The 12821-nt window shown below is 37.9% G+C and overlaps 1 protein-coding gene across 4 annotated transcripts in view; it reads right to left on the reverse strand.

Moving 5' to 3' along the window:
* ERICH1 (glutamate rich 1) overlaps positions 1 to 12821 on the reverse strand; it is a 100590-nt gene that overhangs the window by 61101 nt on the left and 26668 nt on the right. For 3 of the 4 annotated variants that reach the window (XR_011328632.1, XR_011328634.1, XM_069805913.1), the window contains one exon: positions 2922 to 3056. Coding sequence is in view for 1 of the 4 variants with exons in the window: in XM_069805913.1 (XP_069662014.1) it covers positions 2922 to 3056 (135 nt within the window). In the remaining 3 variants the exon portion in view is untranslated. The remainder of the gene's footprint in view (positions 1 to 2921; positions 3057 to 12821) is intronic. The other variant, XR_011328633.1, reaches the window with a different exon arrangement.

Genomic DNA, 12821 nt, shown 5'->3' on the forward strand with positions numbered 1-12821 from the left:
GAAAAGGCTAGTAAGGCAGCCTTTTGTTACCCAGCATATATACAACATGCTCCACTTTTTAGGAAACACAGCAGAAGACAGCCTGCTGTCCTTCAACGCCCTATGACATATTTGTCATACAGAGAGTATTAGGAGTAAAACAATGAAAACACTAGATCTGCATTTCCACCTTATGGAGCTTGTTCTTTGGGAACACCTGAGGCACTTCTAAACAAAACAGATTTTATATATAGAGAGACTATTCATACATACAGACATGCATGCTCTCTCTTTTTTCTTCAGTGTCAAAGGCTCTCATTAGAACTTTCCTTTATCCTTTCAAAAAAAATCTAAATAAGTGATATACAACCAAACCCAGGTAAGAAAACTATGTAATCCATGGTGCAATTGTCTGAACTGTTCCTTTTGTATTTTATGAGCACTGCCTGAAATCACAGCCTTCATCCCGCAATAGATTTTATGTATATGCTTAAATTAAATACTATAAAAGGCATAGATGTGAGTAAAGTTAACCATGTCCCTCAACCTTGCAGGATTAGCACAGATCTCTAATTTTGCAATCTGTATTTAGACAGAACCAATAATAAGGGCCTTAAGTTGCAGCAAGAAAAATCTAGCATTAAAGGGCAGTGAAACACTAGAGCAAATGGAAAATGGCACATAAGAAAAATCTCTCTATGGGGAAGTTTTTAAGAACAAATTAGGCAAATGCCTGGCAAGAATGACATATATAGTCAAAACTACCTTACAAAGAGAACACAGATTAAAAACTTCCAAAGATCACTTCAAACTTAATTTTTCTTGATTCTGTGATAAACTATAAAGTCAAGTAACAAACCAAACCAAAAATAAGTCTCCTAAAATTCCAGATGCATTTGTTAACTGTTAAAAAAGTGGCTGAAGTCCAAAACCTACTCTTCCTGAACACTGAGACTGGGATCAGCTAAAAGAGATCACCATCCAACAGTCAATACTGTCACTAAGCAACACCAGAACACTACTTATTGCTATCATGGCTGAGTACATTCGTTTTGAAATACCAGAGGAAAAGATTAAATCTAAAAAATGAGCAAGTAAAGCCATTGTTCAGTAATCTATCAATTGTAAAACCAGACAAATATTTATGTGACCCTAAAAAGGGACCATATACGCAATCCTAAATTCTATTCGACTTTACTGCTATGCAATATATCAACATGTAATATGCACCACATATTGATTTATTCATAGATTTTAAACAGCAGCTGAGTAAATTTGCCACGAATGTTCTGGGCTGATACCTTAATAAGGATATATCTCAGTTGCAGCAGTATTCAGAGGCCTGCATTCTAATGTTTTATTTAGAAGTCACTTAAGTCCCTGTATAAGAATGAATGTTATAGGTCTATTCCCCTACAAAGTATTATGAGACCTCATTTAGTCCTATTAGCAAAATACAGAAGGGGGGAAAGCATCCCTCTAATATCTGAAAAGAGATCACATGAAAGAATAAAAAGATTATATAGCACAGAAGAGAAAGGGTGCTTCAAGATCAGAATAAGCAGCCTGAATTTGACATGCTGGGAAACAGAAACCCAATGAACTGTCCAAAGAGAACTGTGTAACTACACAAATTTAAGCATAATCTAGAACCACTCTGGATTCTGAACATGAATCCTATCTAACATAAAGAAAAAAGCACAATCTGGAAGCTGTGCATTAGAAAACCTTCCTATCCGTAATCCCAACAGTAACAGTATTAAGATTTACTGTTATGTTACTCTGATAAAGTTACTTCTTCCCCAATCCAAAAAACCTCTTTAAACCATTTCACACCAAGAAAGAACATTCTTGATGTGCCACCAGTCTTGCTGTACTTTGCTTCAATCTCTTGGGCTACTTCAACAGTTTTACTTGTATTCACATTCTGAATGGACCTCAGAATAGAGTGCAGACCCAATTTCTAAGCTGAAAATTCACCCCTGTGAGTACTGTTTTCAAAGGCAAAGAGCATTTGCCTTTCCATATCTGCAGGTTGTATCTTAGGTTTTCCTTACATTTAAGCAATCTCCAGGCTGAAATAGATATAGTAGTTCAATAAACACTGCTTATCAAGGGTTTTATTTCAGCAGGCTCAGCTGGGTATTTTCTTTGCTGTAGACTGCCCCTAGCAGCAAATGACAGTGATTTTGGACAAACACATCTACAGGAACACAGCAATTGAAAAAACTAAATGAATTTGTCTTATTTAAGCTTAGGACTTCTTTCTAAGACAGACAGAATCAATTTAATTCCAGCAACATCATTCAGAAAACCATGGTCTTAACTGGGGTCAACTTAGAGCCCACTTCGTTGCAGATCCTGTGCTGCTTCTCTTGTATCCTTTGACAACGCTAAATACTGGTTCTGAAGTTACCTGGTCACAGTTTCTCATCAGAAAGCCTCTCAACACTAAAGGATTAGTATCTCCCCTCATCAACTCCAATCGGGTGAATATCTGTTCTAATTGGGAGAAGTAAATTTGAAAGGTCATTAAGTCTTTGCCCAATTCCTCGGAACATCAGGATTAAGACTTATTAAAACAGCTTTATCTAACATTCACTCTTAAAAATGACTGTAAGCAAGTATAGCATGAATATACATGTGGCACTTGAGTGGGAGGAGCCAAGGACTTTGTCCTCAGTTACACTTTATGTAACTTCAGTAAGATCAGTGGCACTATATGGCTATAACCAAATGTTGATTCTGGTCTTCAAACTCCAACAACGGAAATGAACCCATAGAGATGTACAGCCTCATTTTGCTTATGCTGCAAAACAGTGACACCCACTGGCAGCAACAGTTTAAATACTGCATTGTTGCAATTTGGATCTACTTGACACGAGTTGCTAAGAAGTTTCTCTTCAGAAAAATTCATTATGGTCACAACCATACAAACTTACCTCTTGAGTCAGCACTACTGTTGGAGTTTTCAGAAATTGAAATACTAATAGCATCTGGAGTAACTGCAACGTAACCCTCTGGAGGAAGATTCACCGTGTACATTCTCCTTGGAGACAGAATTGTATTGTCACTACCTACAAAACAGAAAAAACAAAGTGTCTGGCTATTGATCTCAGTATTGATTTCCTCAAATATTTTCTCAACTACAGCAATGATAATAAGTGGTCTCGAAAATCCTTAGAGGAAAAGGAAGTGAGAGAAAGTCATGTGTGGAACAGTGAAATTATCCCATGACCAACAAAATTGCACTGAATTCTGTAGCAGCTACAAATAAACAAACACTCCACATGTTAGTTCTTTCCACCAGAAACACTTTTTTCTCCTTGTATCAGACAACTCTTCTGCCCTAAATTCAGAAGCAGCTTCCACTTACAGTGATATTTTAAGAGACACTCTATACATTCTTCCTCATTCAGCATGAGCAGATTTCTTTAAGAACTATTTCTTTAAGAACTATTTCATAAAAGATGGAGAGATACAAGCTGACTACGAAGTGATAGAAGCAAAAGAATCACAGAACTGTGGTTTGTCCATTTGCAGACCTTTTAAACATAGCCTATACTGTTCTGAAGGGCACAAAAATAAAGGGAGTTTGAAAGCCACACTTTAAGCCTCAGCAGTGCCTGCCCAAGATGGCTCATCTCCTCATCCTTTCTCTGCTTCTTTCTGGGGGTGAAGAGTGCCAAGGGCCAGGTTTCCAACTATTTCATTGTATAGAAACTATCTGTGATGATAGCAGTAGACTGTTTTTGTAGGCTTTCTTTCACCGTTAAAAGGTATTTAAAAATACGTGCAAGAGTGGCAGTATAAACTTTTCATTTATTCACCAGACAAGAAGTAACTCTGTAGGAATGACAGAGATGCATCTCTGCTCCAGTTACACAAAACCAGTCCAAAGAGCAGACTGTATTTTTTTTCTCAGTAGTGACAACAGTAGAGATCAACCACAGGGAGACAAAAGCCGTTCCAGAAGGCCAGTATGTTCAGGGTGTCTCCAGATGCTGCAATGTAATTCTAGATTGTTCAGAATTTTAGATCAGTCAGTACGAGTTTTTAGATCGTTCAGTGCAGGTTTTTTTTGTTTGGTTTGGTGTGTTTTTGTTTTTGTTTTTCTCTCTACTCAGCCAGCCCCGTAAGCCAGCACAGACACAGCACTAGCCTTCCCTTCTTGGGGGCAATTTGCCCCTTTAAAACACACAGACAGAACTGTTAAAATAATATACAGTACAAACATCTTTGGCAGATGGTCACAATTAACTTCCTTACACCACAAACTTGCTAGAAGATCCCAGATGATCCAAGCCTATTACCAAGCTGCAGCTACGGTTGGACTAATACCTAAACAATTAAAATACAGTTGTGCCTGGCAGAATAATTCTTGTTAGTGATCTACATTTCTAATATGTAATTTAGCTATACACATTGTATGCAAATATATAATTTAACTATACACCGACATGTCTCACAGCACACTTCAAAGAGTTCAGCATGACTGATCATCTTGGATATCTATAATAAATTACATTTCAGAACATTCAAGGCACTTTTGAAAAGCTACATCACAGTTGTTTTCACCATCAGGATGTAATAATTTTGTTTTGAGAACACGTTAGAAAGTTATTGTTTTTCTCGAACAAGCCAGAAAATTTCAAACTGATATTGATGATGCTTACTTTAAAGGATAAGAAAGGAAAAGAAATAAGTAATACAGAAAGATGAAGATCAGTTACATGATTTGGAAAAAGATCCACTAAGAGTTAATTTGGAATAATTCTTCAACAGATCCTTTCTATGAAGACAATACCAAATCACTGAACTGGCAGTACTTGCATTGATATTTTTTTTTCCCCTACCCAGGTTGATTAATGATGAAGTACTGATTAGTGGTAGTTTTAAATTACAAGCATGCATAAATGTTTCTTTAGTTAATCCCTTCTGAAGAATTTCAAGTTTGCTCTTTTTTTTCCTTTATATTTAGGTTTTGTGAAACAAAGATGACAAGGAAAACATGAAACTCAATTTGCAGCACTCCTGACTAACTCAAACCCTTTAATCATAAAAGGAGTAGAGATATTAGGATATTCCCAGGACAAAACAGTTACATGTGACAGAATTTGGGGGACCACCTGCAAGACCTAATCTTACAAAGAAGAACAGTAACAACTTTTACTATGTAAATGAGTGATGACTCAAAATTTTTTTTAAGTTGACCTGTTTAAATGGGAGTCTCCAAATTACATACTTATTTACCCTATATACATCTCAGGTAGTTCACAAACCATAAATCAAGAATTAGTCCTTGCTAATCCTCTACAAGTATGTCAAACCAAACTGTTAACATAAAAAAAAGTATACACACAACTCTAATCTCAGTGTATCAGCAAATATCTCAGTCTCAAGCCATTACGTCGGGATTTGTCCACCCTGGGGCCATAGTCTCCTTGGGCTAAGAAGAAATGGGTTGGTTATAAAGTTATAAACGTTGCTGCAAAGCAATCGGCTAAGCTTATAAAAGTGTGACACAAAAAGGGTTTTTTTGACTAACAAAAGTAATCAGATACTGGAGGTATTCAAGAATGCTCTTCTTTCTACTAGTTAATAGTCATGAATTCCATTTCTAGTTTTATTTTATGGGGGAAAAAAAAAAAGGCATCTAAAGGACATTTACAAAACCACAAAAAGAACAAGCATTACTCTTAAAGGCAAACTAAGAATACAGAATAAATATTTTGAATCGAGTTGTCTCCTATTCATGTTCTTCTCCACAACATTCCCCACACGAAGAGCAACTTTGCATGTAAATCAACCTCGTGCACAGAGTAGGAAAGTGCATCTAAACTACGCCGTTACCAAGGTTACAGCTGCAAGTATGTCAGTAGCTTGGCTAGCTATGTTATCTCGTGCTATCCTACTACAAACAAGTATCAGACCTTTTAAGAAGGACCTGAGGGTAAAGCTTCCAGCCATGGAATTGCCAACTGCCTGTCATCAGCTCAGGTAAACACAGTGTATTTTGTTTTAAAGTTTTATGTTTCAGTATCCTTAAACTTTCCCCTACCTGCAGCTCAGAACGGTGCTACGTACCACCAGCATGGCTTCCAGATCACCTGAACACAAAGCACGCTTGGGAACAGCTCGAATGCAGACATGGCCAGAACACGTGTTCATGTTATCCTGGTCCTCCGCTTGCTGGTAAGACTGATTAAACCCTGGGCAGAGACTGAATCGCTTCTAGTTTCTGTGGTGGGTCGACCCTGGCTAGCAGCCAAACTCCCCCCCAGCTGCTCGCTCGCTCCCCCCTCAGCAGGACGAGGGTGGGGTGGGGAAAAAAAATCGGAAGAACAGGAATGAGAGCTCTCATGGGTCAAAGACAGGGAGATCACTTACCAACTACTGCTGCAGGCAAAACAGACTCAACTTGGGAAAATTAACTTAATTTACTGCCAGTTACTTGAAATATTTATTTACTGACTCAGGTATTGGGAAACAGAAACAAAACAAAAAGAAGCAAACATTAAAGCACTTAGGAAAAACACCTTTTCTCCCCGGCTCATGTTCACTCCAAACTACTCTCCTCCCAGCTTACTATCACTGCAGGTTACACTCAGTCCCTGCAGTGAGGCAACGAGCAGTGCAAGGTGGTGGTGGTGCCTGTTTACAGTCAGTATATAATGGTTTCTCTCTGCCGCTCCCTCCTTTTCCCCTACACCGGTGGGGGTTCTCCATGGGCTGTAGCCCTTCAGGAACATTTGCTCAAGCACAGAGCACCTCCTTCTCCCCCTCTGACCCTGCTGTTCCCACTGTTGTTTGTCACTCCTTTTAGTGCCCTCCTCTCCTGGGAGCGTTCTCTCCCTTCTTAAACACACTATCCCCTGAGGCGCCCCGGCCTTGTCTGTGGGGCTGAGCGGTGCCCTGGGGTGGGTGGGCTGGAGCCGGCTGGAACCGGCTGTGTCCGGCTCAGGGCAGCCCCGGCCGCTCCTCACAGAGGCCGCCCGGCAGGTCCCCACTAACAAAACCTGGGCACCTGCACCTGGTACAGCTTCACAATCTTACACAGAAATTTTGTCTTCCCCACGAAGTGCTTCCTGGCAACTCAGAAAGCCTTGGTAACCTCCTGCTGCGGTCCCATAGGGCAGGACGCGGAGCAAATAGAGGACCCAAGCCCAGAATTCAGCTAGAACATCTTGCAGCCTCCCCCAAACAACCGTTAAGTGAGGCCGATCTGAGCAAGACTGTGATCTTTTCCACAAAGTTATCCTCTGGAAACGTCTGGCTATCACTTCTCCAAACGGAAGAAGAGTTCATCCCCCAAAAGAGGTCTTTACAGAAAACAGAGGAAGAGAGGGAGTGATACTGGATCAAATCCAAGGTCTGATTAGTTCAGTATCATACCTTCTACAAAAGTTGTTATTCTTAGTAGCTACTTACTGTGTGGTGTTACAGTACATACAACCTGGACAAAAATAAGGCTTGAAGAAGGTCTATTACCTCCTTTGAAAAACTTTTTAAATTTTTTTATATTTATATAAAATTATATATAAAATTTATTTTTTTATATTTACTAAAGTGCATTTTTTACTTATTATGTAAGCTAGAATATGGCCATGTTCTAGCTATTCCTCATTTTTATTACACATAAGAGAGACTTGAGACTGTAACCTGAAAACTATGACAATCCCCAATGCACATACACAACCCCTCCCTATCTCTACAGCATATAGATGCACTATCGCCTTCCCCTTCATTGACTAGCAAGATAAGCATCTTTAAAGACAGTGCACATGCAAATCCTGGGCAAGAGAGTTTTGTCTCCTCCAGAAAACCTTCATAAATTGAAGTGCAGCAAAGGTAATATCAGTGACTAACTGCAGAACATACACACCTTGAGGGTCCTCCTGAGCTGTGGTACTGAAAAACAGTTATCAGTGTGAAGACATTAAATTGTCCTTCATCAGCATGAACATTATAAATCAAATCTGGTGATCCTAAACACCCCTCCATCCCCCAATGTATACACATTTTTGTTCAGGTGGTAAGGTTTTTGTGATGGTAACGTGTCACATACCTTAGTATGTGAGAGTAACTTGAGAGACCTGAGAGGTGTTATACCTTGTACCATCATCCTCTACTTACAGGCTGACTTTCACAGGATTGTTTTCCAGTCTCACATCAACACACATATTAGAGTGCTTTACACAAAGGCAGAACCTTTTAGCTCAAATAGTCTTCTGTGCAATTGGAAAGTACAATGCTTTTCCTTAAAGTGCTCCATAATTCCTGCTGCTTGACCTCAGTCTTCAGCAGCATTCTCTCCCCCAATACTAGATAAATCATACTGGGTACAAAAAAAAAAAATGATGATAATAAGACACTTAGCAAAGAATGGACAGGCACTTACTGCTGGTCATTTGTTTTACTCAAATGATAACCATCACACAATAACGGAAATGTTGTGCTACTTTGCCGGGTGATTGGAGTAGTTGATGAATTATTTCTGTACAAATTCACTACTGCAGGTAGGAACTTGCCTCTCAAAATTCTGGAACTCCCTTTATGGAGTTTACTATTACGGTCTAATTTCTTTAGTTTGTTTTAACAGTGCTAGTGCCCAATCTTACTAATTTAACTAATAGAAAAATTTCTCTCATCTGCAGATATTAGTGTCCAATCCATCCCTCTCATTATCTGTACTTTATTGGAATAAACAAGGAGAGTCACTCAAGCCAGTTTTTGGCTGAAGATATACTCCTTCCAAAGATTCTTCGCCTCTTTCTAAATAAAAAAAGTTTACTGAATGTCTTTTGGACATCTAATTATCTCATGTCACATTATTTGCTACTTTCAAGCATTTTATTGGCACAAATACCTATAACAGAATACTGAAAAAGTGTTTTCTTCTGCGGAGTTCACTTCAGCTTTAAAATTTTGAAGATGTTTGGTATTTGGTTTGAATGATAAATTTTCCTGCTGGCCAGGTAAAACTTCAAAGTGTATAGTTCTATTCCAAATTGCACAATTACATTGATTCAAACAACAAATTAAGAAAAGAAAAAAAATCAGCTAATTAAACAGGTACATGTTGTCCTCTGGCTCAGAAAATCCTTAAGCTGCAAACTATTGGAGAACATCGTGGGGAAGTAGTACAATACACTCATTTTATTCCAATACTTTTTTTGACAATACTATCGGTCATTACATACTAGCTTAGACAGGAGTACTGAAGTTTTTGGATTGACCTTAATTTCTGCTACTTTCCTCAGTTATCTTTAAACAGAAAAAGCACCCTATCCTTTGATAGAAGAAATAGCATGTTTTCACTGTATTCCCAGATTTTTTTTGTAGAAGCCTAGCCATATTACAGAAGACTGTTCCCGTGTCCTAAGGTGTATACCATTTGTATCTGGTAGCATGTTGTCACTAAAGTCCGTTCATTCCAACCTCCCTCCTGACGCTTCACGTCACTAGAAATGCTTCACTATATTAAAAAGAGAAAGTCTAGATGACAGAGGTTGCTCCCTCTTCTCAAATAATGGAAATGACTATAAAGTAAACAAAGTCAGTAGTTGTGAGAGTCTTTCCTAAGCACTCCTTTCTGTGACTTGGGTGACTCAGTGCACTTAACTAGATAAATAAAACTAGGTCTTCAAGATTTATTTTTCAATGAAAATTCTTTTTTCTACATAGCCCATGGCTCATTGGCCTGTAATGACTTGTGCCAGTTATCACACTGATGGAAAGCCAACAAGATGGATGTGCAAAGTAATTTCTCTTCCATCCCACCTTTTCCACATGTGAGGAAATAAGACTAGTGTATGTCAATCTGCACCTGCTTATGAGCTAAGATGAGTACAAGGTTTCACTAGGCAGATCCCTAGGGAGCTAACCCTGGCCTATGGCTTCAGGTCTGGAACTAACTTCTACGGCAGCCCTGCTGCCAGTTCTCTCCCATGTGGAGAGCATGCGAATTGAAGAGAATGGAAAAGGGGAGCTGATGGCCAGACTTACAGTTTGTCCTTTCCAAGATAATGACTAGATTTTCAGTGAAACCAGATACAATCAATTCAGTGGTACCCATGAGTTTGGTGGGATGGATTCCCAACCCTTTTCAACTAAGCACATTGTAATATTTATTGAAAGAAGGGTCTACTTCATATTTGACAAGCTACATTTCAGGCTTCCTGTTCAAGCATAAGTGTGATTAGAAGGGAGGGAGGATGGAAAGAGGAATAACAACAGCATCCAAATGAACGATGATCCATGCACTCATCTTGTATTAAATGTCTCAAATACTTCTACAAATATTGCCAACTTACTTTTTGTCGAGCTGTCTGCACTTTGGAAAAGCCATCTACTTTGGATTTTATTTATTCTGTTTTTAAACTCTATTTTGTGTTTTAAATTAACTTTCAATTTTATTAAAATCTACTGTACTGAGGTCCAAACACGTGTTAACATGTTATCTTAACACTTCCTTATTCAGATTCATCATCCAATTGAGAAGCATGTAACTATGGTGTTGTGACCCAGCACTGCTGAGATCTTCAACTCCTACAACTGCTGTTCGGGTTTATTCACAATTAAGTGCGATCAAAGTCCCTTTCTTGAGGGCTTTAGAACAGGGTGGGATTTTTTTGTAGCAACTATTTGCCCAGAATTATTTCTCAAAGATGTCTCTATCTACTCTGCAGGCTTAGTGAAGTCTTTCCCATACAATAGCATTTTGCCACACTGTCTTAAGATTTCTTTCATTCTAAATTCTAATAGTTTATTTCCACAAACACATTTGCTCTTCTTACATGCTTTATGGCTATGTATTTATTTCAGTGTAGATTGCAGCACTTTCAGTTTAAAATTAACATTCTCTTCCACTGAATACTAGGCCTCATTTGTATTAACAGCAGAAATCTGATTTCTTTCTTAAGAGCTGAAACAGGTGTAAGATAACATAAAGCTAATACAAAGGTGTTTTTTTTTTTCCTATTTTAAACTATGCCATAAGTCATTATATAGCTGTATAAAGGGGGAAAAAAAACCCCAAAACCAAGGCACTGTTTTCTCTTGGTTTTCATTCCTTACAAGCAATTTTTTGTGGCTAGTAAAACTGACATCACCATCTAAGTTTAGTTTAAAACATTTTTAAACCATTCTGTTTTCTGCTGATATTTCCAGTGGAATAATTGAAAAAGTTACCAATGAAAGTAACGTGTTTGAACTTGCAATTTAAAGACCTCATTACATCAATAAAGTTTTCAGGGAAGAGAAAATAGGGGGAAGAGAAGTGGTTTGATGCTTAGAGGACTAGAGCATTAAAAGACAAAAACAACTTGGGAAAATCCTCAGAAGCACTTCCTCATCACTGTCTTTTCCTTCAGCTTGATGGAAACCAAAAACTTTGGAAGGAAATTTAGGGTCAGTAGAGATATACCCATTTTACAAGGCCCAAAGTTGGGATGGGAAATTCACAAAAAACAAGAAATAAGAGCTCAAATTTATTTCCCTCACCACCTCCCACAAGCACACTAACTCTTAAATTTTCTTTAGACACCTAGGAAGGCTGTATTATAGCCCACTTTACTGGAGACAGGACTTACCATTATAACTTAGCCCAAGTTTCATTACATTAGAAGTGGCAGACATTCTTTGTCACAGAGAAAAAACAGATTAAAAAAAAACAGAAATCCTTTTCCTCTTGTTCTCACTCATCATCTGAGGAAGAATTTTTACTTATGAACCATTAAAACATCTACATTCCCTCAGAAAAAGTAATGAAAACAAAGCACAATACAAAGTGAGAGTGAAGTAAGGAAAAAGCCTTGATCAAGGAAACCAAGAAACAGAATCTTTCCAGAGCAGAATCTGACTACAGCCAGATGGCAGTTTTAAAATTACGAGACAGCTAACTTAAGAAGTGGTACAAGCTATTTTTTGTTTTGTGAAAGTTGAATATGAGGTACTGATGAACCAAACTACGCAGCTAAGTGTTAAGTTATTTATTTTAAGTTAAAAGCTTCAGTGTCTCATAGATGTCCTGGTATATGATTATAGGCAATATTTTGATTAGATGTCTAAGAATTCTAGCTGTATAAACAGGAGAATAAAGCTATCTTAAGTTAGTACTCTGCTCAATTATTTCTCCTAGTGCTGCAGATCTTATTTTTTCAACACACTTTTCAAAAGCCAGATACATCCCTGTCAATAATTTTTTTTAAAATAAATGCAACAACACTGAATCTAAAAGGCTATGTCTAAGTTGCAATTAGTTAATTACCCTCACTGATTAAGTGATTATGTCACTACTGGGACTTACCTGAAACTAGACTAGGAAATAAACAGATGTGCTCATCAGAAAAAAAAATAAACAAAGTTTAAGGTTTTAAAACTTTTTTTCCTCCCAAAACACACATTTTTTTATTCCATAATTGGAAGTCATCAGTAAGAGTCCATTCCTATTTGTGTACAAAAATAACGCAAACCACAGAAGCACAAAAAGTTATGGAAAATAATTCGCCCTGAACTTAGTTCAGTACCAAGTTCATACTACAAGCATTTCCACTTTTCAAGTAATTCTTAGAGGTTACAGTTGGTAGCAAAGACAAGTAGAAAGTAAGCATGTGTAACAGCAGAAAACATGAAATTTGACTCTGAATAACTATAATTTTGGCAATGGCAGCTTAAGTAATAAAGTCCCCAGTGTAAATGGGAGCAGTAGAGGTATCTCACACAACCTGTTTTGTCATCAATACATTAAAATAATTTCAAACAGGGAGACAAAGTGGACAGCAAGAATGCTAACACACATAATTACTATACTACAGTTAGATTCACCTTAGGACTGTCTA

The sequence above is a fragment of the Haliaeetus albicilla genome, chromosome 18 (assembly GCF_947461875.1).
Source record: "Haliaeetus albicilla chromosome 18, bHalAlb1.1, whole genome shotgun sequence".
NCBI classification, from domain to species: domain Eukaryota; kingdom Metazoa; phylum Chordata; class Aves; order Accipitriformes; family Accipitridae; genus Haliaeetus; species Haliaeetus albicilla.